Source organism: Rhinolophus hipposideros (assembly GCF_964194185.1).
Source record: "Rhinolophus hipposideros genome assembly, chromosome: 6".
In the NCBI taxonomy this organism is placed as follows: Eukaryota; Metazoa; Chordata; class Mammalia; order Chiroptera; family Rhinolophidae; genus Rhinolophus; species Rhinolophus hipposideros.
This window is the reverse complement of record NC_138052.1, coordinates 8,603,583-8,630,346: the sequence shown is the minus strand read 5'-3', so window position 1 is coordinate 8,630,346 and position 26,764 is coordinate 8,603,583. Positions and strand designations below refer to the sequence as shown.

General features: G+C 54.4%; 1 protein-coding gene across 1 annotated transcript in view; it reads left to right on the top strand.

Annotated features, from left to right (window-relative positions):
- The window catches only part of GLI2 (GLI family zinc finger 2), a 240,939-nt gene extending 214,555 nt beyond the window's left edge, over positions 1-26,384 (top strand). Inside the window, exons 6-14 of the mRNA XM_081051718.1 lie at positions 2,731-2,932; positions 4,339-4,555; positions 5,972-6,094; positions 9,279-9,413; positions 13,250-13,399; positions 17,314-17,478; positions 18,635-18,916; positions 20,391-20,727; positions 22,208-26,384. Of these exons, the coding sequence (XP_080907844.1) occupies positions 2,731-2,932; positions 4,339-4,555; positions 5,972-6,094; positions 9,279-9,413; positions 13,250-13,399; positions 17,314-17,478; positions 18,635-18,916; positions 20,391-20,727; positions 22,208-24,609 (4,013 nt within the window). The 3' untranslated portion in view covers positions 24,610-26,384. The remainder of the gene's footprint in view (positions 1-2,730; positions 2,933-4,338; positions 4,556-5,971; positions 6,095-9,278; positions 9,414-13,249; positions 13,400-17,313; positions 17,479-18,634; positions 18,917-20,390; positions 20,728-22,207) is intronic.
- Positions 26,385-26,764: the final 380 nt, after the last annotated feature.

The following is a 26,764-nucleotide window of genomic DNA, read 5'->3' as shown; positions in this document are numbered from 1 at the left end:
TATCCTGGTGCCGGGCATACTGTCAGCGCTGCACATGGGTCTGATGGATGAAAGAACAGACACATGATGAGCAAAAGAGAGAACTAGGGGATGAAGCAGGGTCCCGATGCAAGTGGCAGCAGGAGCAGGTAGTGTTGTACGTCTGCCCAGGCGGGGGCAGGCCCGGGGCTGGCCACCCCGCGGCCGTCGGATATCAGAGCAGGTGCGTGCTCAGATGAATGGATGCGACGGCTCCACCAGTCCTGGTCATAAATCACAGGAGAAGCCACGGGAAACGAGTGCCAGGCTTTTCTTTCTATTTAGTAATTTATCAATGGAGGAGGTGCATTAATAAACATATTTCCCTTGAGGGGTGGGAATAACAGAGATGCATATCACTGTCAGATTTGGCCTGTTTCCTCTTGTTTGGGGTGCAAGAGAGGGTGGGAACCCAAAGATTAGCAGCAAAACCTTTTGTGAAATTGGATCAGAAAGGTGTGTGTAGTACAGACTCTGACGTTCCATGTGTCCCCCTGCCCCGCGTCTCTGCCACTCGCCTCACAGTTCATCAGTGACAGGAGTCTCTGGGAGAGTCATTTTTGCGTCTCACTCTGAGTTCCCTTTAATGTGAGGATTGACAAGGCATAAACTCGGTACATAAGAACTGAGAAGCGTAGAGGATGTGCAAATGGACAGAGGAGTGAGTGTCGGGTGACAGGTGTACTGCGGTGTGGCCCAATCATCTTTTCTAGACTTCTTGTCCTTTACTCTGATATCAACTCTAGGCTCAACACGCCCATCCGTCCTCCCAGCCCCTAAAGAAACTGTATCAGTTTACAGTTTCGTGGTGGAAGCTCTGCTGGGTTTTAGGCACCACCGTCCTAGGTGTCCTCACGAACCCTGCAAGCGAAGCCACGCTGACCTAATTGTACAGACGGGCAAAGACAGGCTCAGGGAGGCTAAGACATGCTCCAAGGTAGCCACGAAGCATCAGATCTGTGTGGCTGGCGCAGGCATTGTGCCCCCACATGGGGGGTGTGTGTGTGTGTGAGTGTGTGTGTGTGCGTACCTCCTTCCCTCCCAGGACAGCCTTCCCTGAGATTCCTCTCCTCCCCGACGCTGAGCAGAAACAATGCGGGAGGTGCTTTTGGTGGCCATCTGCCTGCCTTCTGATCCATTTCTCCACCAAGGCTGTGTAGCCTTGGGCAAGCTACTTGTTCTGTCATGTATGAAATGAGGGTAATCACTGTCCCTTCCTTATAGGGCAGTCGTGAAGATTAAACTGCTTAATACTTTAATGTGCTTAGACTAGTACCTAGCACCTGCAAGCCATTCAGTGAAAACTGACATAAAAAGGTACATATGTATGGGGGGAAATGCAGTATATACATATAGGGTTTGGTACCATCGGCGGGGTCAGGCGTCCACTGGGAGGTCTGGAATGTATCTCCTGAGAGTAAGGGGAGACTGCTATCTACACATAACTGCAGGAAGGGGGTAGGCCTGCCCCAGCCCCGGAGGGCTCTCCAGCAGTGGTTCTAGACTGCTCCTCCTACAGCCCCCACCCATCAGGTCTCTGGGTCTTTCCTCTGGACACAACAGTGGCCTAGAAATGAGGCTGACAACTTCATTGGACCACTCTCCATCCACCAAGGTTTCTGCCCTGTCCAGACCCTCCTTGACCCGTTTCCTCTTTGTAACGGGGCCTAGTAGTGCCCACCTCCGGGGCTGTGTTGAGGAGGAAATACGGGGATGTATGAGAAGCACCTGGCACACACACAGAAGGGGCAGGTAAATGCTCCACAGGCCGTGCTCTGCATTTTGAATACCTGCATGGAACAGCCTCTTCCTGTGCCCCCCAGACCCCTGCCCACCTGCCCTCCCTCCAGGTTCCCTTCAGGCGGGAGGGGTTACCTGTAAACAACTCTAGGGGCTGCTTGAACACACCCTCTGCTACACGCAGCCTGTCCCAGCCTACCTCAGTGCCAGTGCTCAGCTGTTCCTGGGCTCAAAATGCCCTCCTTCCTCCCTTCTGCCTGCTCAGGCCTGCTCAGACCCCATACATAGGTCCCCTCCTCCAGGGAGACTGCAGAGTCACCCAGTAGAATTCTCTGGAATTATGAAGAGCCCGTTCCTGCCACACACAGCAGCATGGAGAAATCTTACCAACTCTAATGTTGGATGAAGAAGCCAAATAAGAAAGTATTTATAATTCCATTTACAGAATAGGCAAATATTCAAAAATAGGAAGACTAAGTATTGTGTTAGAAGTTCGGGTAGTGGCTCCCCTTACGGTGGGCCTGAAAGGGCAGAGGAGGCTTCTGGCCACTGACCACGCCCTGTCTCTTGACGTGCTGCTGGCTTCCTGGGTGGGTTCACTTATGGTTTGTGCACTTTGTTGTCATGCCTTCAGCATGGCTGGACCCAGCCCTGGTCTCTGCATACCGGATAGGAAAGGCGCAAACATATATTCAATGCTCAGAGTCACTCTCTCAAGCATCTGACCTGTGCTTCTCAAACCCTCACCATACCTGTGTAGATCTGTCCCATTTTATAGATGAGCAAACTGAGGCTGACAAAGGCTACGCCCCTTGCCCAAGAGCCCAGAAATGAACAATGGCAGAGCTGCGGTTCCCATTAGACCATCCTCACAGGCTCTTCCTGTCTCCCACCTGCCAGTCCCCCTTCCCCTACTCCAACTCTCCTATAAACACTGTAATACTGATGTACCTTGGGTTGGCTGTGCTGCAGTGTCGCGTTTCTCCAGCCCACGGGTGACACCGCGCCTGAGCCGCAAGCGGGCGCTGTCCATCTCCCCACTCTCGGACGCCAGCCTCGACCTGCAGAGGATGATCCGGACCTCACCCAACTCGCTGGTGGCCTATATCAACAACTCACGCAGCAGCTCTGCAGCCAGCGGCTCCTATGGGCATCTGTCCGCGGGCACCCTCAGGTGAGCCCCGCCTGAAGCAGCGGGCTGGGAGCCGGGAGCCGGGCTGGAGGCCCAGTGGGGAGGGTCTGTGCTTTCAACCCGAGAAGAAAGACAGTTCTTGTTGCATTTGTGAATCAGCGTACTTGCCACTTTTTCATGAATCAGAACCAACAATGAGGAAATTGAAATGTGCCGACATTTGAGGACGTCTTCATGTGCTCGGTTTTCATGCCCCAAACACAACTTCTGATGTGAAAAGTAAGACTTCCTGGGCCTGTCATGAATGAGTTGATCATAAAATCAAAGGTGACTTTCCTAGTATTTCGGCGGGTGTCAGGGAGCAGCCAGGCCATTGGCCAGCATTGGGGGCCACACAAGGCATGACACTGGCGTGGGCCATGCGAATCTGGCTGGCGCAGTCCTCGCACTGTGGCCACACCAGGTCACACCCAAGCTGCGTCAGCATTATTGGCCCCTGCCCCTCTGTGCAGCCCTCGACTGTTCCAAGGACTCAGACCCCAGCCAGCCGGACCGAAACCCTTAGTTTTCCCCTGACCATCCTGAGAGAGGCCAGAAGGTGTTACGAATGTCAGAAGGACCCAGAAATAGATGTGATAAACACATTAGTGATCTTTTGCTGCCTAACAAATTACTCCTAAACCTAGCAGTTTAAAACAAGGAGCGTTTATCATCTCACACCAGCTCTGAGGGTCTCTCCTGAGGCCGCAGTGCAGATGTCAGCCAGAGCTGTCGTCACCTGAGGACGCCGGGGCCTGGGGCTCTGTCTCTAAGATGGCCCCTCGCACGGCTGTGGCAGGAGCTTCAGTTCCTCCTACGGGAGCCTCTCCACAAGGCTGCTGAGCATCCTCACAACATGGCGGCTGGTCGCCCTCCTCCCGCCTTCGGAGCGAGCGATCTGAGAGAGAGCAAGGAGGAAGCCACACTGTTATTTCCTCAGTACCCTGTTCTGGAAAGAGTGGTTCATAGGCAGGCGGCAGGAGAGAGCCTAGAACTGCTGTAGCAGTTAAAGAGCGAGGACGATGTGAGCTGGAGGGCTCAGGGCACATTTCCTGGATGAGGGGGCATTGGAACGGCATCAGAAGCCAAATAGGGTTCCAATAGAGAGCAGTAATGCAGAGAGGCATCTCACGTGTCAGAGTGGGGAAGGGCCAGGGTGTGGGGGTGAGATGGAGCCTGGCGTCTACTGAAGGCCAACCAGCCAGTGTGAAGGCTACGTCCTGGGGCAGTGCCTGAGGGCTCAGCACAGCAGGTGGGGTCTGAGATGGCAGGCAGTGGGGAGCCATTGGTGGTTCTTGAGTGAGGTTAAGCAGTAGTGAGGTTAGCACGTGCCCGTCCTGATCCTTGAGCAAGGTCCCCTTCTGCCACCCCTGCCATTGTTCCATCACCTTCTCTGCTCTTCTTTGTAGCCCAGCCTTCACCTTCCCCCACCCCATCAACCCCGTGGCCTACCAGCAGATCCTGAGCCAGCAGAGGGGCCTGGGCTCGGCCTTCGGACACACGCCACCCCTGGTCCAGCCCTCGCCCACCTTCCTGGCCCAGCAGCCCATAGCCCTCACCTCCATCAATGCCGCGCCCACCCAGCTGAGCAGCAGCAGCAACAACTGTCTGAGTGACGCCACCCAGGTAGGTGGATACAGGGAGCAGAGGGCGGCCACCAGACACTCCTCTGAACCTCACGAGAGCTGATCATTGCCATCTCATACGGGGAATTTGTGAAAGGACTCGGTGCGTTTCTGTCTGGTAGGATGCCTTCTGGGCAGAGAGACCACATGATGAAAAGGGCCTGAGCTGGATGCCATCCTCACATCCTCAGGCTGCGGCCAGGCCTCATCTCCTCTGGGTCACCTGACATGCGGCTGAGAGCCTGTTGGTGGGTGGATGGATGGACGATGGCCGGGTGGGCCCCACCCACCATGCGCAAGCACCCAGCCGCAGTTCTACAGCTGCCTGTCTAATAAACAATGAGTACATGGAAAAACCCTAAAATTCACAGTCCAGCATATTGTAAGCACTCAATGCACAGAGTATGAAATGGATGCATTAATAGATAAGAATTAGTATGTTGCAGTTTAGTTTTAGAGCATGAGTTTACCAAAGACCGTCTTGTTTGACCTTTCCAGTGAGTCTTTGTCATGCCTGGGCGTGTTCGCACAGTGCCTGGCACACAGTAGGTGCTATTAGTATTTGGTGAATGAATGAAGTCTTGTTTTGCAAATGAGGAAATTGTGTTATAGAGACGGTAGCAGATAGTGGAAAGGGCACAGGCTTTGGAATTGGTTTGACTGTGTTTTGGATGCTGACTTTTCAGCCTGAGCTAATGTGTCTGCAACGTGGCATCTGCCACCTACCTTGGGTCACTGTGTACACACATGAGTTCATGTGTGCCCAGAGCCCCATGGAGACCTAGATCCTACTCAGCACTCATGATGGGAATTCTTGAGGTGGAATGACTGCCAAGGCCACCCACTGAGCAGGGCAGAGCCTAGATAAGACCACATGCTTGAGAGGCAAAACACCACAACATTCTAGAGTGGCCCCTCTTCCAGGACGCCCTCCTCCACCCCAGGGCTCCAAGCGGCAGCCTAGAGTCTCCCCTTAGACAGGAGCTGTCTTTTTTTGTCATACCACCTGATACCACAGCTCTCTAGCTCCCATGTCCTGAGGAGCCAGCCCTTCTCGCCTGCTCCCTGCGTTGGCCAGGCCCTGTTCTCCTCAGGCCCAGAGCCGCCGTTGCTCTGGAGGACTGAGACATGGAGCCGTTAGGTCAGCAGTGCGGCTGCCCAGCATTTCCCAAAGAGAGGGTCTCCGCTCCGTTTCCATGGATAGTGGGGAAGAAGGTACTGACAGGCCAGGCTGTGGGCTCTCCTGGCCGTGCCCCTGGCTGGAGGACCAAGCTGGGAGGACTCAGTTTCTCAAACTTCAAACACAAGGGTTGGCCAGATGGTCTGTGCAGGGAGGGCCCCAGAGGTAAAGCCCAAATAGAATTTGGGGTTCCCACCCTGCCCCGTGTAACGAGCTCTCCTGTGCACCCTCCCTCAGAACAAGCAGAACAGTGAGTCGGCTGTAAGCAGCACCGTCAACCCCATCGTCATTCATAAGCGCAGCAAGGTCAAGACTGAGGCCGAGGGCCTGCGGCCAGCCTCCCCATTGACCCTGACACAGGTAACCTGCTGGCCATCCTCACATCCTCAGACGGGCCAGGCCGCGTCTCCTCTGGGTCAGCTGATGTGGGACGGAGACCCTGTTGGGGAATGAATGGACGGCTGGCTGCCTACGTGAATGAATGAGTAAATGTGTGAAGCAGAGAGGACAGGGCGGACATGTCCCCAGCAGCCTGCACATTACATGCTCATCAAACACATGCCGAATGAATGAATGAATGAATGAATGAATGGGGCTGCAGCAGTCTCTCCGCCCACACCTCACCCTCATGCAGCACAAGCCCCAGTTGAACTGAGTTGCTCACATCCCCTGAATGGCTCAGGCTCCTGTCCAATTGCTCCCTCTTCCTGGAATTCCATCTCCCATGTCATTGTCTTCACTGCTACTTCAGCCCTTCCTGACCCTCCAGGATAGTAGGACTTGCAGCTACGCAGACACCCCTCTAGCCCCTGGGTCACTTCGTCTGCCTGCTGTACTGCACGGTGAGCTTTGCAGAGGTAGCACTTTGGAGAAGTGCTTGGTTTTGTTCCACGTCACCAGGGTTTGCACAGAGCCTGGCACACAGTAGCTGTGAAATCATATTTTTTAAGGACTCAATGCACTTTTGAGGGAATGAGTGGTGCGGTGAGGGGGGAGGGAAGGGAAGATGATTCTTAGCGGGAAAGTGAGGAATGGAGTAGCCCCCAACCCCGGACAGCCGTGTTGCGGGCTGAGATCCTTGTGCAGGTCCCTCTGGGGAGCCTGCCACTTGTACCAACACGCCAAGACAGCAGCCAGACGGTCCCGCCAGAGCAGAAGCTTGTCGCGGGAAGGGCTCAGTGTGAGTGCCGACCTCAAGGGCAAGCCTCCTGCCCCCAGGCCTGTCCCTCACGGTGGCCTGGTCCCCATCAGTTACTGCCGCCGCCAGCTTTGACACCAAGGGTGCTGGGGCCTCCCCTCCCCTTCCCCCTGCGTCTGCCACACCATCCTTTATCAAACCTGTAAGCCGTCGGGCATGCTCTGAGCACTTAATTTTTATGAAATATTGGGTCCTGTTATTGTCAGGCAAACAGAGGGGTTTGTGACAGATTTTTCTCCCCTCACTGACGCCACAGCATCTCAGCATGATGCATGGTTTCCACGAGGCCGGCCATCATCGGGGGCCGTTGAAATTGATGAGGATGGCACCTATCCTGGGGAGATAAACACGCAGGAGCAATGAGCATGGGGCAGAGGCAGTGCTGAGCACGAGGGGCCCCTCTGCCCCGCCCCCTCTAGCCCAGGTGAGCCCCACAAAGCCCTGCTTCCCACCCAGCTTGGTTCTGCACTTGTGTCAGTGGAAGGAAAGCTGTTTATCATGAGCAGGTTGTCACCGTGTCACTCAGTGTCCTGATTCAGTGGCTGGACTCATTTGCAAAGTGGATGAACAAACTTTCCCTTGGCAGAAAATGCAGCACAATGAATACCCTCTCTGCCTCAGCCCTCAAATGTGAGCGAGGGTGACCCCCGGCTGTGAATCTGGAGGCCCGAGCACACCCACTGCCCCTGCACGGTCCTCGGCAGGTCTCCTTTGACATCAGCAGGGTATGCAGCTTATGGGAATAATAAGCCCCTGTCCAGTGTTCCTGAAAGTGCAGGCGGGCGTCAGGAGGCCCCAGCTCCCGACCCCCTCTTTGCTGAAGATTCGGGCAGAGGTGCTTCTGGACTTTTCCGTTTCATGTGACCCAGTGCTGCCTGAGACTTCTTGGACAACACGTCGTTGTTTTCCTTCTCAGAACATGTGCGTTCATTGAAAGGTGCTCTCCGAGGCCCCTCCTGCAGGAGCCCTTGCAGTGCTCGGGGAAAGTCGGTCAGGAGTCCAGCCAGCAGTGGGGAGTCGTGCGGTTGATTCCTACCCCTAGAAATGGACTCAGCGAAAGGAGTGAGGCTGATGAGGGAGTATGGCCTCTGCTTCACTGAGTGTCTGGAGCTTGTGGGGCCCTTGACTATGGGGAGAGAGTGATAAATGTTTGCCCCAGAGGCTCTTTTGAAAGACAGGGCATTCCTGCCATTTTGTTGATAGTCTGAAATGTAAAGCATGTCCCTCTAACATCTGCCTCTTTGCCTAGCTTCGCTCCGAGTCTGCCTAGCAGGCCAGTGGAGTATTGAGGGGTCCTTGACCTCCTCGGGAGGTCCTTCTGGGCCTTGCTCCCAGCCTGGGGCGTCTGTGTCTCTCCCTTCCCCCAGGTCCTGGTACTTCCCAGCCTGTCCCATGTCCCACGCTCGGAGACTGCTCCTGGCCAGCTCTGTCAGCGTTAGCTGGGGGGAGGTGGCCCTGGGGGGTTTGTTCTCAGTCTGTTGCTGGTTTTGGAGGAAAAGGTTTTGTCCTCTTGAAAGGAATTCCAAGCACCTGTGGTCAGGTGAAGGCCTGTCTTGGGGGCCTTTCCTTTGCGGCCTCGAACGGGGCACACATGGCCCCTATCGTGCTCAGGAGACTTGAGTCCAGATCCAGGTCTCCACAAACGCACTGGTGTCCTGGGGAGGGCGAGTCAGCCCCTCCCTGAACCTATTTTTCTAGCTGTAGCACAAGAATACAAGCAGCCGTGCTGTAGGTCCATTACAGGGAAGACTGCTGCTGGGAGAACACACCGAGCTCATGCGCCCTGCACAGCATACGTGCAGGGCGTTGTCCCGGGCGTGAAACCAGGTGCTGTGTGCCCTGGGAGGAGGGGGCAGTACGAGAGTGAGAGAGCTGAAGGGCCAGGCCAGGTGCATGTTGGACTTCTCTTGTCTCCAGGGAGGAGCAGCCCCATACACAGTGAATAAAAATGCCCCATCCCCAAGCCTGTGGAGCCCACAGGAAACCAAACCAAATAAGCAACAGTCAGTGCCCTGCTTTCTTCTATTTTCCTTGCCATGTCAGTTGACCCGGGATGTGACGGGACACCTTGGTGTTGACAAGCTGGCATTACAGAGGGGAGAAGGGCCCCAGGACAGCTATGTGATGGGAGAGTGATGGGTGGAGCCAGCTGAGGAAAGGGGCTCAGGAAGCTGCTGAGCGCGTGTGTGCATGCATGTGTGCATGTACGTGTGCAAGCGTGTATTTCCACACCTGTACCAACCCAGGCCCTTGGCACCTACTGCTCAGGGCTAACAGCACCCTTCCCTCAGGGCCAGGGGGCTGGACAAGGCTCACGTGGGTATGTGTGCTCTGCTCCTCCCCCAGGAGCAGCTGGCCGACCTCAAGGACGACTTGGACAGGGAGGAGTGTAAGCAGGAGGCGGAGGTGGTCATCTACGAGACCAACTGCCACTGGGAAGATTGCACCAAGGAGTATGACACCCAGGAGCAGCTCGTGCACGTAAGCCTCCCAGCCCGGGGCCGGCCAAGCCCGCGCGGGGTCCAGACCGCATGGAGCCTGCAGCCTTCCAAGCCTCCTGCCGGAAAGAAGGGCTGGGGAGGGGGCTGCAGGACGCCTGGGCGTATCCTCTGCCAGTGGGAGGCAGGATGCTGTATGCCCTGCCTGCGTCTAAAACATGGATGTAGTACATGTAAGAGATTAAAAGAAAAGCAGCAAATGAGAAAATTAGGGGGCATAGAACAATAAAGTGAAGGAAGGAGTCAAGTTAGCGTGAAAAACCCAGGCCTCTGAGCTATAATTCACATAGCTATTTTTTGAGCTTCCTAGCAAAAGTTGCAACCAGCCAGCATCCACAAGATAATAATAAACCCGACCCTGAAACCTTCAGAAAGTGTCTCCTACGGCGGAAGGAGTTGGGAATTTCCTCTTGGAGACTGTTCCCAGAGACCCAGTATACACAGGGGCAGATGGGTGTTTATACCCGTATCTGAGTGGGGCTGCTTAAATATCCTGGGTACTGACCGATCAGGAGAGCGGAGAGGACCGTGGGGACTGGGGTACCCTTCAGGGTGTGCTCCGCTGTCCCCACTATAAACTGTTGTACAGCAGTGTCCATTACGGCTGCAGTGGGAAAGCGGGAGCAGGGGCGCAGCATACAGAACACCTGGCTTCAAACTGGGCTCTACCACACCTAACTGACTTCTGAACAAGAGACTTAACTGCTGTGAGCCTCAGCTTCTTCTCCTGTATGGGGGGCTGGGGTGACTCCTACCCCACAGGCGGTGGAGACGGCATGTGATACCAACATGAGTGCTTAGCAGAGAGTGGTATTCATACATGGTAGCGCCCTCCTGCCTCCTCCCTGTTTCCCATGCCAGGCCTGATGTTTCTCTCTTCTCAGTCCAGAAAAGAACTTAAATTCAAAAATAACCACGGCCCTCCCCCTCTACCCATCGCAATACACACTCCTTGGTGAAGAAGTGTCTGTAAAGATAACCCCCACACTAAACCAGCAGCTCGAATGCTGGGTAGAGTACACACACACACACACACACACAGAGTTCCCATCCTGAAACTATCCCAAACGAGTTTCGGTCTCCCCAGCGCTGTGAACCCAGCATTTGGAATACCACCCACTCCCTCTGAATCCTCCATTTGTGCGACTTGCTGCCAAATACTCTTGATTTCTCTTGTGTTTGAGTTTTGCTCCCCAAATTCTCAGCCAGGAGATTGAAATTTTCCAGCAAACCATTGCAGCTGACATAGAACCTGTGGAGCAGGGTCTAATCTAATCCCTCAGGAATCAACTATAATTTTTCAACCTGTACCATCTCTTTGGGTCAACAAGGCTGAGATGAAGAAGGGGCATTGCAGCTATGAATTGTGTGACAGATCAGCTTGCATTAGGAGAGGGGAGAGGGGACAGCATGTGGGCCCAGGAGAGGGTCCAGGCAGGTTGGAGACCAGGACGTAAAAGATGTGCTCAGTGATGAGTGGGTCAGCCCCAAAGAGCAGGGAGGCAATTCCTTAAATAAAGGTAGAGGGGTTCAGACATGGGTAGGAGGGCTTCAGCTGCAGCCTTCTGTCTGTGCCCAAGACTGTCCCTGTGGCCGTAGGTGATCGACTCCACCTGACCCTGTGAGAGCAGACTCTGGTGAGAGTGGAGCCAGGCCCCTCTGCCCGGCCTGTCCCTCTGCTCCCCGGGAAGATGGATGGCGGCAGGTACACAGGCAACCTGGAGCCTCCAGCCAATTATTAACAATTTGTTGCTAAGTAAACCAATAAGAAAAAAATGAAAGGCATTGTCAGGATGCATTTCTATCATTTGAAAGGCTTTAAAACTGGAAAGTGAGGCTAATATGGTAAGATTTCCCTGGAAGTTCAAAGCACTGTAATAGAATTCACTTGCTGCCGTGCTGGCATTTGTGTGCGTGATCTCAGAGCGTGAGGGCCTGGCGGGCCCCTGCCTTTCAGAGTGAGGGCTGCCAGTGCTGGCTGCTCAGCTCTCAGACAGCCTGTAGGTTGCAAGATTACAACAGCACTGTCCAGCAGAAAGACACTCCAGCCACGATTGCCAGCCACGTGTGTAATTCGACATTGTGTAGGAGCACACGTGAAAAAGAACAAAAGGAAAGCAGGTGAAATTCCTTTTAATAATACATTTTGTTTAACCCAATAGATCTAAAATGTTACCATTTTGACACGTAATCAATATGAAACAACATTATTGAACTGTTTTACATCCTTTTCTTTTCCATTCTCAGTCTTTGAAACAGGTGTGTTTACACTTATAGCCCATCCTAGTTGGGACCAGCCCCATTTCATGGGCTCAAAGCACAAGGGGCGAGTGGCCACTGCTTTGGACAGGGTCGGTCTAGAGAATGTAGGACGGGAGTGAGAGCAAATAAAAGAGCAAAGGGAACTGAGAACAGAGAGAAGAAAGGGGATGGGACTGGAGAGAATTGGCGTCCAAGACTTGAGCATTCCACTCTCCCCATCCCTGTGGGGAAGCAAGCCTAACCTGACTCAAATACCGGCAGGACATGACCTTGAACCAAAAGGGTGATGGAAGGGGAAGCGTGGGACTTGGGTGGGACCTGAGGAGGCTCCCTGGTGGCCTCTAGAGAGAAGCCCCAGTGGGAGAGGAAGCAGGAGTACTCTTTCACTCTACTGTGTGAGTCACTAATAACCACCTGTTTCCATTCCCCAGGTAAATAAATGACCCAAAAGATTAGGGACATAAAAGTCTTAGAGGCCCCACACACATATCAACACATCCCAGGCACAGAGGTAGCAATACCGCTGCTCCAGTGAGGACTGCAGCCTTCAGTTAAATAATCAAAGCAAGTGACTACAAATCCTAAGGGTCTACCTGGGACTGCTTGCTCTGTTACCTGGCCTCAGTGCCTGTGGTTCCACATCACAGGAACAGCTACTCTGGGGGTCACACAGGTGACGGACCAGGACAGAGGCCAGAAAATGTGGGTGCAGGGAGTGGGAAAAATAGAAAAGTTAGCCCCACGTTCCTGGCCAGGGCAGTGCTGGCTGGCTGGGTGTAAGGACCCCTCTCCAGGGAAGGCTGCTTGCTATGCAGTTCCCCGGCTCCCCAAGATGGACCCGCTTGCCTGACCCCCAGGGCTAGCACAGCTGTGCTGCCGGGCCCGTCACACCGTCCTCGGCTGTCCGACTCACTCCCTCCCCTCGGCCACTTTGTCCCATGGGCAGCGTTGCACTGTGCCCGGAGCCCACTGACAGGGTCAGAATCTCACTCCTCCCACACTAACTGCCCCGACCCTGGGCAGGCCGCTTAACAAAGTGGGCCTTTGTGAAAAAGGGGATAAAACCGTCATGTTATGGGTTCTTTTCAAAAATAGAAATGAGGATACATTTACGTTTCCATCTATAATGCAAAATTGAATTTTAAAAAATCCCTGGGATAATCAGGCAAGTGCGGAAGATGCTTGTCATGTTCCTACGATGTACATGTCTGCCTCGCTGCATTGAATTAGTGCCTACTGTTCGCAGCCCAGGGGCATCATCATGGCCACCCATTCTCCATAGACCGGAGCCCGGAGCCCAGCCTGGGGTGAGCAGGGTGCCTTTGACCATCATAGATGGTCACTTTGAGGACTGCTTGGAAAATGCATGCGAGACAGTAACACACAGGTCTTCACGTAACAGCCACTAAGGATGACTCATGAGGAGGTGTGGCTCGGCACACCCATGTGGTCTTGTTGGGTGGGTGATGGTCTCTGGGGAGGTGGTCTGCACATACTAGGTGCAGTCTGGAGGGGTGGGGGTCCGGGCTCACCCGTCCGTGGGCTTCTTCCTGACAGCACATCAACAACGAGCACATCCACGGGGAGAAGAAGGAGTTCGTGTGCCGCTGGCAGGCCTGCACGCGGGAGCAGAAGCCCTTTAAGGCGCAGTACATGCTGGTGGTGCACATGCGCCGGCACACGGGCGAGAAGCCCCACAAGTGCACGGTGAGTGGCCCGGGGCACTGCCCTTCCCCACAGCATCTGTAGGGCCGGCCGTGTGGGCCGGTGGTGTGGGTTGTGCTGGACATGGCTGACCCCAGGAAACCTTGCCAGTGGGTCATCCTGTCTCCTCCTGCCCTGAGACTCTGCCTGTCTTGGTCCTCGAGGCCCCTCCTCTGTCTGCTGTCCCAGAACTTTGAGTTACTCTTTCTCAGGGTGCGTAACTGCGGCAGGGCGTGCCAGTGTCTCTGTGGCTCGGGCTGTGTGACTGTGAATCCCAAAGCACGGCTGTACCCCCACAGTTCACGTGGTTGGGTAACCCCAGGCTGAGGGGCTGGCTCGGTATCACCCTGCAGTCTGCTCTGCACGGAGAAAAGCTTCATTGGTGATGCACTTGAGCCATGATGGATTAAAAATCCCTCTGGGTTTTTGGTATTGATTTTTTTAGTGAACACAAAGATAAGACCTGTTAGACAGCCTCCCTTATGGAGTTAATAGGATCTGTGACTGTAATTAGTGAGACATTCTTTTTAACATCCAAAGTTCTCCCTCTTTAAAGGGGGAGTTGGTCCAATGGGGAACTGATGTGTCCGCAGCTGAAACCTCTTGGAACTCTTTGTGAACTGCCATATTTCATAGAGTCCAAGACATACATTGTGTTCTCATTTTAATACCTCTGAAATCAGGCTGTCTTGAAATCGGTGCTGTCCAGGCTTCAATAAAATATGCTACCTTTGTTAGCAAGTTATTTTTATTTATTCATTTTTTAATGTTTTATTAGGGAATAGTGGGGAACAGTGTGTTTCTCCAGGGCCCATCAGCTCCAAGTCCCTGTCCTTCAATCTAGTTGTGGAGGGCGCAGCTCAGTTCCAAGTCAGGTTGCTGTTTTCAATATTTAGTTGCAGGGGGCGCAGCCCACCATCCCGTGCGGGGATTGAACTAGCAACCTTGTTGTTGAGAGCTGATGCTCTAACCAACTGAGCCCTCTGGCCACCCCTCTGGAAGCTCAGCGGCAACTCATTGTCTTCAGTCTAGTTGCGGAGGGCGCAGCTCACTGGCCCATGTGGGAATTGAACCGGCAGCCAGGTTGTTCAGAGCTCGCGCTCTCACTAACTCAGCCATCCGGCCACCCCGTTAGCAAATTATTTTTAAATGAGATAAAATTTACATACTATAAAGTTTACCATTTTTAAAAAAGCATACAGATTTTTAGTATATTCACATAATTGTGAATTCCTAGCTAATTCTAGAACATTTTCATCATCCCAAACAGAAACCCCATACCTGTTAGCAGTCACTTCCTGTTCTCTCTTTCCTCCACCTCCTGACAACCACTAATCTTCTTCCTGTCTCTGAATTTGCCTATTCTGGACAGTCCATAAAAATGGAATCATACAACTTGGAGCCTTTGTGTCTCTGTTCACTTAGCATGTTTTCAAGGTTCATCCATGTTGTAGCATGTATCAGTACTTCATTCCTTTACATGGCTAAATGAAATTCCATCGTATGGATAGATTCTAGTTTTCTAATCCATTTTTCAGTTGGTGAGTATTTTCATTGTCTTCACTTTTTGGCTATTATGAATATGCTGCTGTGAACATTTGTATACAAGTTTTTGTGTGGACCTATTTTCCATTCTCTTGTGTATGTACCTAGAGTAGAATTGCTGGGTCATATGGCAACTCTATGTTTAACTTTCTGAGGACCAGCCAGACTGATTTCCAAACAGGCTGCATCATTTTACATTCCCACCAGCAATGCGTGAGGGTTCTGATTTCTCCACGTTGTCGGCACGTCTTACCTGTCCTCTGATCACAGTCATGTAGTGGATGTCAAGCAGCCTCTCGTTATGGTGTTAATTAGCATTTCCCTAATGACTGAGGATATGGAGCATCTTTTCATGGGCTTATTGACCTTTTAATGGATCTTCTTTGGAGAAATGTCTACTCAAATATTTTTTTTTCCATTTTTAAATAGAGTTATTTGTCTTTATTGTTGAATTGTAGTAGTTCTGCTAGACCCTTATCAGATATATGATTGGCAAATATTTTCTTCCATTCTGTGGATTTTCTTTTCATTTTCTTGATAGTTTTCCTTTGGAGCACAGAATTTTTTCATTTTGATAAAGTCCAATATTATAATTGATTGTGTTTTGGGTGTCATATATAAGAAACCATTGTCTAATCCAAAGTCACAAAGATTTACCCATGTTTTCTTCTGTGAGTTTTATAGTTTGTAAATATATAGTTTTATATAAATATTTTACATATACATTCATACATAATTTTATAGGATAGCTCTTCCACTTAGGTCTTTAATCCACATTGAGTTAATTTTTGTGCATGGTGTGAGGTAAGGGTCCAACTTCATTCTTTTGCATGTGGTTATACAGTTATCCCAAACCCATTTGTTGAAGAGACTATTCTTTCCCCCAAAGAATGGCCTTGACACCCTTGCCGAAAGTCAATTGGCATAAATATATGAGTTTATTTCTGAATTCACACTTCTGTTCCATTGATCTCTGTGTTTGTCCTTATACCAGTACCACACAATCTTGATTACCATAGTTTTATAGTAACTTTTGAAAGTGGGAAGTGTCAATCCCCCAAATGTATCCTCCTTTCGCAAGACTGTTTTGGCTCTTCTGGATCCTCTGCAGGAAGTTATTTTCTTAATCTTGAGTGGTAGCAAACCACAGCCCAGTGATATGAACTGTGAATTGCAGGAACAGATAAAAGGCATTTGGAGCCAAGTGTGCTCAATCAGACTGGTCAGGAAGAAAGGAGAGGATGTGGAGAATGAGACACTTCCTGCTGGGGTTTACTGTCGTTCTGAGGGCAATTTTCACAGGTCCATTGGATGCAGCTGCAGTTCCTGTGGAATAGGTACAGAACCTCCTGCAGTGACATTCTTCCCCCACTCCCTGCTGCTCACTCTCTTTCATTCCTTCCTCCCTACCTCCCTTCTTTCCTTCCTTCCTTCCTTCCTAAAAATGTTCCTAAGTGTCAAAAGATGCTTCTTTTCATCAGGCACTAAATACTAGCAACACAGAAATGAATAAGACCTAAAAGGTCTTGCTGTTATGAAGCTTGTGTCTTCGTGGGAAGGCCAGATAACAAAATGATTAAGATCATTATAAATTGTGTTAGGGAGCATAAAGGGAAATGGGTAATTATTATGATTAAGAATATCAGTGAAATGCTCTTAGAGGAGATGACCTAAAAGATTGATACAGAGGGAGCCAGTCCAGGGCCAGGGTGGGTGGGGGTGGGGGAAAGGTTCTAGCCAAAGGGGACCAGGTGTGCAAAGGCCCCACACGCCTGGAAGAATTGAGTGGGGTCAAGGAACTCAAAAGAGATCAGCATGACCAGAGTGAGGGTGAGCGGAGCCGGCTCGCTCAAGGCCGTGGAGGCCTCTGGATTTCATTCTCAGCACGTTTTGATGCACAGAAAAGTTCTCATCAGGGAGGAGTATTGGAAAACAGTTAAAAGTAATATTTTCAAAGAGGGTTTAATGACATGGGAAGAGTCTCACAATGTGCTGTTGATGTTAGCAAAAAGGAATACATAACTAAATAATGGATATGTCCCCAATTCTGGTCTATAAAAAGATGTGTGGGGATGAGTTGCAAAGCCACCAGAATGAGACTTAACAGTGTGTCCGTTGTGGCTGTCCCTGGGCAGGCAATGGTTTTCATTTTCCTCTGTACTTTGCAGTCTTCTCCAAGTTTTCTAGACTGACCATATGTCAATTTTATAATCAGAATGGAAGGTAAATGTCATTGTTAAAGTACATACTCCTGTATGTACTTTATGAGGGGTGGAGCAGATGAGAGGCTGGGCAGGGGGCAGGGTTCCACCTGAGGTCAGGCTCCTGCGTTGGGTCTGGGGTGCTCTCTGACCAAACCCGCCTCTTCCCAGTTTGAGGGCTGCTCGAAGGCCTACTCTCGCCTGGAGAACCTGAAGACACACCTGCGGTCCCACACTGGGGAGAAGCCATATGTCTGTGAGCACGAGGGCTGCAACAAGGCCTTCTCCAACGCCTCGGACCGCGCCAAGCACCAGAACCGCACCCACTCCAATGAGGTACCCTGCAGGGTGTGCACAGGCCGTGCGCATGTCCTACTGACACAGGCATACACGCGTCACCCCATGGCTTCTACACATCTGTAGGCCAGGTGCCAGGTGCCCCTCCCCACCACCGCCCCACTGCTGAGCTCAGCACCTAGTGGCAGGTCCCTGCCCCCATGGCCTGGGCAGCTGGCAAAGACATGTTCTATCCACTAGTGCTGCCAGGTCCTGTCAGGTGTGCTGATGGGACACAGAGTAGCCTTTGTCTCCCCAGGTAGCCAGAGCCCTTGGCAGGGCTGAGAGAGGCCAAGGAGGGAAGTCGCCGGGAGCCCAAGGTGTTTGCTGTACCTGCCTCCCGTTCCCAGCCCAGCCGATCAGGTAGACTCAGGAAAGAGTGTTTCTAAAAGCTTAGATCCATTTTCAACCCCAAAGGGACTTGCTCCAATGCTTGTAAGAAGTTAGAAGAATCCCCAAAGGTATCTGAACCTCTCAGAGTCTCTATAGACAAGAGCCGGCCTTGGAAAGGGGTGTGTGTGTGTGTGTGTGTTAGTATGTGTATGTATGTGGGTGTGGGTGTACATGTGTGTATTGTGGGGGGTGCTTGGATGTATTAGGTGTGTACACGAGTGAAAGTGCACACACGTGTGTGTGCGTGTGTGTGTATGGGTGTGGGGTGTATTTGTATATGAGCTCAGGACTGCGGGTCAGACACCCTGGCTTTTCATCCTGTGCCAGGAGTCTGAGCCAGTTTCTCTGCCTCTCTGACCGAGTCTTTCCTCATCAGAGCTCAGGATTCTAGCGCTGTCTCACAGGTATGGCAGGTAACACACTCACGCTGATATCAAACACCCCAGCACCGTGGAGGCAGCACTGTCATCACGCCAGGCTCTGTGTCCCCCCTCCCTCTGCAGTCTCTGATCTATGTCCCCAGCTTGTGGCGGGGGCGCCCTGAACCACCTGCTTACCTGCGGGAAAAGGCGGCAGACGAGGCTGGTGGGGCAGGCAGGCCTTCGCAGGCCTGGGGCTGGTGTGGCTCTATCTAGAGAGCACCTTCCGACTGTGCCCGCTAGGCTCTGCCAAAGGAAGTGGCGTGGCCTCAGGAGAACGGGGAGCGCCCGTTCTCAGTTTGCCTTTGCGTCCCGTTCCTAACAGCGCCTGCTTCTCTTCCCAGAAACCCTACATCTGTAAGATCCCAGGCTGCACCAAGCGGTACACGGACCCCAGCTCTCTCCGGAAACACGTGAAAACCGTGCATGGCCCAGATGCTCACGTCACCAAGAAGCAGCGCAACGACGTGCACCTGCGGGCCCCGCTGCTCAAGGAGAACGGGGACAGTGAGGCCGGCGCCGAGCCCGGCGGCCGCGGCCCCGAGGACAGCACGGAGGCCGGCGGCAGCAGCCGGGCCGGGGAGGACCGCCTGCACATCAAGGCCATCAAGACCGAGAGCTCCGGGGTAAGCGCAGGCCCCAGGCCCCGCCCTGCGGGAAGCCAGGCCCACAGACGGGGCCATTCCCATCCCAGCCGCCGCTGTGCGCTCCGCCCGGAGTTTCCCGCTCTAAGGCGTGATGTGCCTCCTGTCTCCGGTTCCACTTTCCTCCCTTCACCAGGCCTCGTGTAGAACCTGTCTTGTGCCAGGTCCCATTCTGCTGAGCAGGCTTTAAGCGATGGGGGTTCCTGCCCCCAAGGGGTCAGTGTGCAACGGGGCGGGGGTGGTTCCAGGTGTGTCTGCCTTTCCCAGCAGCTGGTCCCCTCACCTCTGTGCTGTCACTGCGTCCTCGCCCCTCTGGCCTCCACTCCTTTTGTTCTAACCACCTGTTCTTTGTCTCCACCTCTTTTTCCTGACTGTACCTCCCCTAAGGATAGACGGTACTGAGGTGAGCCGAGCAGCCGGTGGGGGTGGGGGTGGTCTGGCGTGAGTGAGGGCGGGCTGGGTGCCTGTCAGGATGCGGGAAAGTGAATGTGGATGGGTAGACAGCAGGCGCTTGCAGGCGGGACCGTCAGGACAGGCAAAGGCTGGCAGAAAGGGTCAAGCTGGCAGATGCAGGAGCCAGTGGTGGGGCCCAAGCCTGCCTGAGGGACAGGGCAGAGTGGCGGTGTGAGTTAGGGCTGCAGAGGATGCAGGACTGACCTTGAGTGCCAAGGTGAGGAATACGGTGATGGTGCCACGGGCAGGATGGAGCATTGCAGCTTGCCAAGGGAAGGTCTGGAATTTGGGGACATTCAGCCTAGAAATGAACCCAGACATGCCACATCCGCAGTAAGCCTCACTTGGTCTCAGGTCCCAGGTTCTGTGCAGTTCTGTACTGCACACATGTGCCAGGAACTCTCAGCCCCACTCCACCCCGACCCAGAGGGAGGGCTGCTTTGGTGGCCACTGAGGTATGGTCTGCGTCCAGCAGTTCTACCGCCCTGCTCGTCTTCCTTTTCCAACAACTTGCCTCTATCCTGTTGAGAAGGCACCGAGTCACAGGCTTTCACTGTTCCTCGCTTCATCGTCAGCACATTGCGGTGTGAGGAATGCTGAAGTACCGTCTTTTGTGTCAACTTCACGCAGCTGTGGTGGCCTCTGTGGGGCACCGCTTCAAAGTGTCCACAGGTTGAAAGTTTAACAAGCAGGGCTCCGGCCGAGACGCCAGCTAGGAGAGCCAGGGGGAAGGGCTGGGGTAAAGGGGGCTGACAGTTACTGGGTGCCTTCAACATGCCGGATGTTTTCCATCCATCCGCTAACACTGTCCCGCAGACAGTTCAGGTCCGTCTTATATTTGGGAAGCCGAGGTTTAGAGAAGCGCCATGTTGAAAGCTCCACCACACGACAGCCTCCTTCTGGCTTCTGAGTGTGCTCTGGTGCGGATTGGGTGCAGCTGTGGGTGTGGGGCCAGGGGGGTTCTCACACCTGAGTCGTCACCTTCTCACCACATCCCCTGCAGCTGTGTCAGTCCAGCCCCGGGGCCCAGTCATCCTGCAGCAGCGAGCCCTCTCCCTTGGGCAGTGCCCCCAACAATGACAGTGGCGTGGACATGCCAGGGACAGGGCCTGGGAGCCTGGGAGACCTGACAGCTCTGGATGACACGCCCCCAGGGGCGGACGCCTCAGCCCTGGCCACCCCCTCCGCGGGTGGCCTGCAGCTGCGCCAACACCTGACCGCCATGCACCGGTTAGAGCAGCTCAAGAAGGAGAAGCTCAAGTCACTCAAGGATTCCTGCTCATGGGCCGGACCGGCTCCACATACCCGGAACACCAAGCTGCCTCCCCTCCCGGGAAGTGGTGAGTGGACACCCTGGTGTGTTGGCTGGGGAGGGAGAGAGCCTCGGGAAGCACCACGTGTCTTCTCACTGAATGCCCACAGTAGATGGGATCCTACCAGCCCATTTCATGGTTAGGAAACTGAGGCTCAGCAGGTGAAAGTGCGTCACTCAGATCAGTGGCAGAGCGGAGACTCAGCCCAGGCCTCAGTGACTGCAAAGCCTTGCTCTTTCAACTGCACCATGCTGTATCTGTATCCCCCTAAGAACAGGCAGACCCTGCTCACACCATCCTCTTTGTAATGAGTCGTTCAGTCACTTATCAAGCACCTGCTGAGGGCACTATGACAAAGGCCCCAGGCAGGAGTGATCGAATCCTGGTCCCTGTGGTTAGAAGGGGCATACAGTTAGAAGACCATGAACCGATGCGCAGTCGCCCTAAGAATGAGCCAAATAGCACCAAGGACAGAGGTCAGGGTAGAGTGGGGAGGAGGAGGCAGAAAGCACGTCAGCTAGGGAAGGGCAGGGAGGACATCATGGCAGAGGCAGCCCTGTGTTCAACCTCAGGAGGTGTTGGTCAAGCTTGGAGATAGAAGGCGGCTTCACCAAGCATTTCTTGCGTGCTGGCCCTGTGCCCAGCAGTGTGTTGGGCACCGGACACACTGGGGCACTTAGCCTCTGGGCTGCCCTCCGGGGACTGATGGCCCAGCATGGACCATAGGACGGGCTTATTAAGAGAGGGACACTGCGGTGCACCACCCAGCTCTCCCCTGAAGGGAGGACTTGTTGACTCAGCTGTTGAAGGAACTGCTGGTAGGTGGCCTTCACCTCTCTGCAGACATCACTTGGGTTGCTGACAGCTGCCTCACCCAAGGTCACCCCTTCCCAGGTGGCCCCCATCTAATGGCTGGTCTCTGCAGAGGTGTAAAGGCTGTTTAAGGCCCAGAGCTCCCCATGAGTTCAGCGAGGCTGTCACTGGGCTTGTGTCACTGCTCATTTTTCCCTGCCCACTCTGCTGCCTTTCCTCCCTTCCATGGGCATGGGTCTCTGGACCGTCCCCAGAAGCAGCCTGCCCAGTAAACCCAGTCCCCAGGAGCCCACCTGGCAGTACCCATCCATGGATGATGATGGGACAGGGAGGCTGAGGTCAGGGCTCTCCCAGGCATTTTTCAGGAACTCAGTCGTATGGGGAGGACATCGTATCCACAACTGGAAAAACGGAGGACCAGACATAATGAGAATTCAGGGCCAGCCAGGCAGGGGGAGAGCCAAGAGTGGGATGCGGCCTCCTGCCTTCTGCCTCCCCACCCTCAGCAGCGATAAGGGCCACCATTTGCTCACTTACCGTTCTTCCTTGCTCCTTCCATTCAGAAATCACTGGTGGTGTGCCTGCCACCTGCGCGCCAGGCTCTGTTGTAAGGCTCCAAGCACACAGCCCGCCAGCCTCCTCGCAGGCAGAGCACGACGCCCCCAGCCCAGGCTGACCCCCTCCTTTCCCACAGGCTCCATTCTGGAAAACTTCAGCGGCGGCGGAAGTGGCAGGCCGGTCGGACTGCTGCCCACCCCGAGGCTGTCCGAGCTGTCTCCCAGCGACGTGACCGTGCTGAGCCACCTGCAGGAGCGCCGCGACAGCTCCACCAGCACGGTCAGCTCCGCCTACACCGTGAGCCGCCGCTCCTCGGGCATCTCCCCGTACTTGTCCAGCCGCCGCTCCAGCGAAGCCTCGCCCATGGGCGCCGGCCGCCAGCACCACGCCAGCTCGGCCGACTCCTACGACCCCATCTCCACGGACGCGTCGCGGCGCTCCAGCGAGGCCAGCCAGTGCAGCGGCGGCGGCGCGGGGCCGCTCAGCCTGACGCCGGCGCAGCAGTACAGCCTGCGGGCCCGGTACGCGGCGGCCACGGGCGGGCCGCCCCCCACCCCGCTGCCGGGGCTGGAGCGCGGGGGCCTGCGCGCCCGGCTGGCGCTGCTGGAGGCCCCCGAGCGCGCCCTGGGGCCCCGGCGGGGCAGCGGCGGGCCCGCCTATGGCTGCGCGGGGCCTGCGCCCGCCTTCCCCCACGAAGCGCCCGGGGGTGGGGCGCGGCGCGCCAGTGACCCGGTGAGAAGGCCGGACGCCCTGGCGCCCCCACGCGTGCAGCGCTTCCACAGCGCCCACGACGTGACCCCGGCTCCGCTGCCTCCCTGCGCCGCCGACAGGCGCGGCCTCCGCCTGCAGGGCCCCGCCGGCGCCGACGGCAGCCTGGCCCGCGGGGCCTACTCTCCCCGGCCGCCCAGCATCTGCGAGAACGCGGCGATGGAGGCCGCGGCGGCGGGGACAGACGGCATGGCGCCTGAGGGCGGTCTCGTGTTGCCCGAGGACGACCTTGTGCTGCCCGATGACGTGCTGCAGTACATCAAGGCCCACGCCGGCGGCGCCGGGCACGACAGCGCCCCGCAGGCCCGTCCTCCGGAAAGCACCTGCTTCTCTGAGCACCCCAAAGTGCCCAGCCAGCGCAGGATGGTGGCTGCGGACTCCCCTGTGCTGGGAGGCTGCCAGCTGGGCTACGGGGCCCCCTCCAGCCTGAACAAAAACAGCATGCCTGTGCAGTGGAACGAGGTGAGCTCGGGCACCATGGACGCCCTGGCCAGCCAGGCGAAGGCTTCACCTTTTCCTCAGGGCAATCTGGCAGTGGTGCAGCAGAAGCCGGCCTTTGGTCAGTACCCAGGCTACAGTCCGCAAGGCCTACAGCCCAACCCCGGGGGGCTGGACAGCACGCAGCCACACCTTCAGCCTTGCAGCGGAGCCCCCTCAGCACCCAGGGTAAATTATATGCAGCAGCTGCGGCAGCCAGGACCAGGTGGCCAGTGTCCCAGCATGACCACCACTGTGAGCCCCCACAGCAGCTATGGCCAAGGCCACCCCCAGCTGAGCTCCAGTACCATGGGTGGGACCCTGAACCAGTTCCCCCCATCCTGCAGCAACCTGGCAGCCAAGCCAGGTCACCTGGGGCTCCCCCAGCAAATGGAAGTTGCTCCCAACCCCACCATGATGGGTAGCAGCCGCAGGGAACTTGGGGTCCCCAATTCTACCCTGGTTGGGATGGTGCCACCTCACCCAGCCCAGAGCTACCCACACCAGGGCCATCACCTGGCAACCTCCGTGAGCCAGGAAGGCTACCGCCAGGGCACCAGCCTTCCGCCTTCCCACCAGCCTGGCTTCATGGAGCAACAGCAGGGCACAGTGGGGCTGGCTGGATCAAGCTTTGGCCTAGTGCAACCTCGGCCACCCCCAGAGCCCAGCCCTGCTGGACGCCACCGTGGGGTACGTGCTGGGCAGCAGCTGGCCTATGCCAGGGCCACTGGTCATGCCATGGCTGCTGTGTCAGCCAACCAGGCGATGGCAGAGTCTGTGCCCAAGGGAGCAATGGGCACCATGGTGTCCCTGCCTCCTCAGCTGCCCCCACAGGACACAGGTGGGGCCCAGGACCACAGTATGCTCTACTACTATGGCCAGATCCATATGTATGAACAGAACGGAGGCCTGGAGAACCAAGTAGGCTGCCAGATCATGAGGTCTCAGCCACCGCAGCCACAGGCCTGCCCGGAGAGCATCCAGCCCCAGCCCTTGCCCTCACCAGGAGTCAACCAGGTATCCAGCACTGTGGACTCCCAGCTGCTGGAGCCCCCCCAGATTGATTTCGACGCCATCATGGATGATGGCGATCACTCGAGCTTGCTCTCGGGCACACTGAGCCCAAGCCTCCTGCACAGCCTTTCCCAGAGCTCCTCCCGCCTCACCACTCCACGGAGCTCCCTGACTCTGCCCTCCATCCCCACGGGCATCAGCAACATGGCCGTTGGGGACATGAGCTCTATGCTCACCAGTCTGGCCGAGGAGAGCAAGTTCCTGAACATGATGACCTAAGACCCCGCCCCTGGCATTGAGCGGATCTGGAGGAACCGTCCATTCCCAGAGCATGGGGCTGTCATCCATTGCGTCTTCTTCCAAAATAGTATTAATAGGTCTGAGGGAGTTTGCCAATGGCTGGGTTCAGACCACAGATGCTCTACGGGCAAGTTTATGTGCTTCCTGTCTGGTCTTCTTTTGGATTATTTTTCAGAACATGAAAAAAATATCTCAACAGGAAAAACTCGTTTACACAGTACTTCCCGCCTTTGGTGTTTATAGGACCACTCTGCTCTGGCTTCTTTGCTTCTGTCATTTGGCTAATGAGGGATTGCATTGGCCAAGGCTTTCCAAGTATACAAGGAAAGAAGATAAAGGAACCACATTTGGGTTCGAATCTGAAAGTCATACTGAATATACTAATCCAGGAAGATAAGCTTCTCATTCTGGTACCTGCAAGGAAAAGGAATTGCTGGACCACTGGAATTCTGTGCAGCTTAATTCCTGAGGCCTCTAACGTCCCCTGCCGCAGAGGAAAACAAGATTTTACCTAGGTGATTCAGAAGCACACCCTGATTCCAGGTTTGGTAGAGCTGGCATCTCTACCCTGCAAAGCCAAGTTTGCAACTGGCAGACTGTCCAAGTGTATATGAATGAATAAAGTATGGAAATCTTGCCAGAAAAAAGGAAAGAACAAACTGTAGTGCTCGGGGCATGCCCCAAAACGACCCTGGCCTCTCCAGACCGTGTTTACAGTGTTCATGCATGTAGAATGTAGCCCTGCCTGAAAAGAACACTTGTTTCCAAATACCTCGGGGCTGCTGGAGCTGCTGTGGGTTAGGGATGGACGGAGGGCAGCCAAGCATAGGATGGGACCTTGAGAAAGTGAGTGTGCACATGGGGCCCAGCCTCAGGCCGCCCTGGTGGTTTCCGGTAAGAAGAGGAAGTCACATGTTTACCCAATTCTGTTTCTCCAGTGCACTGTCCACCCACTTTACCATGGGAAACCCCAGGGCCTAATAGCAGCCTCTGCTTAGGTTCCTCCAGGCCGTGCTGTCCACTCACCAGCAGCCCAGTGGTCTACGCCAAGCCACAACATGCAGTCCCGGTAACTTCTGGATTCCCTTCCCTCTGTCCTCTTGTTCATTTCAGAGAATGATGACATGCATGGTGTTTTTGGTGGGGGCGGGAGGGTAAAGCAGTTGATTCCAGGGACTCTGAGGGACCGTCACTGAACTTTCCTGTTCAGTGTGACCAAGCACCAACTCCAAATGGAATTTGAAACTGGTGTCAGAAGACATTGTTTCCGAACACACTGCAGGGTGAATTGGTGCATCTGCCCCACCACACACACATACAAAGCCCACGCTATTCCCATGTGGAATTTATGGCAACCTTGCCAAAGCCAACTGCACCGCCATGAGCCTGCTGCTGACCATGATCCTGGTTTCAGGCGGAGGAAGGCCAGCACCTTACCTGGGCCCTGTGCATTCAGAACACCAAATGCTTTGTCAGGGTCCAAAGTCAAGACCAAGTCCACATAACAGCCCTGGGACAGGACCAGGGGTCTGGGCTCTGGTGGCCGTTCCCTCCCTGAGCTCGGACTTCACTAGCCATTCCCAGCCTGTATATAGTCTGTACAGAAGACATCCCTGAACATAACTCGACATGAATCATCCAGCCGAATTTATATCTCCAAAGCATTTTTAGCTTTTTCTACATGCTATGAATTGAGATGACATGCTCAACTTGTAAATACGTCTTTTTTGTACATTAAAAAAGTAATTTTTTCATAATTTATTTTGTCTATCTGCTTCTTCCTTGACAGTAGTTAATGAGAACCTGGACTGTAAATTAGGAGCATTTGAACAGAAATTAGGCAGTATTTTTTCTCAACAGTGTCAAAATTGACTATCCCACCTTCACCAAGACATGTTTAATGGTGAGGCATTTACTGGCTGTTTGTTTGTTGTCTCTCTGGGGGTGGAGGCGTGGGCAGGGTTTGCTGTCTTACAGTCATTATCTGCCTGTTCTTTCTGCAATCTGGTCTGAACACCTAAGTTGATTTGCTGAGAGCCATGCATACCAGATCCAGGTGTAGTCCCAAGCTCTCCTCATGTCAGAATCCCCTCTTTGGGGTGCAATCTGATGAGCACATTTGAGTTGGGTGGGA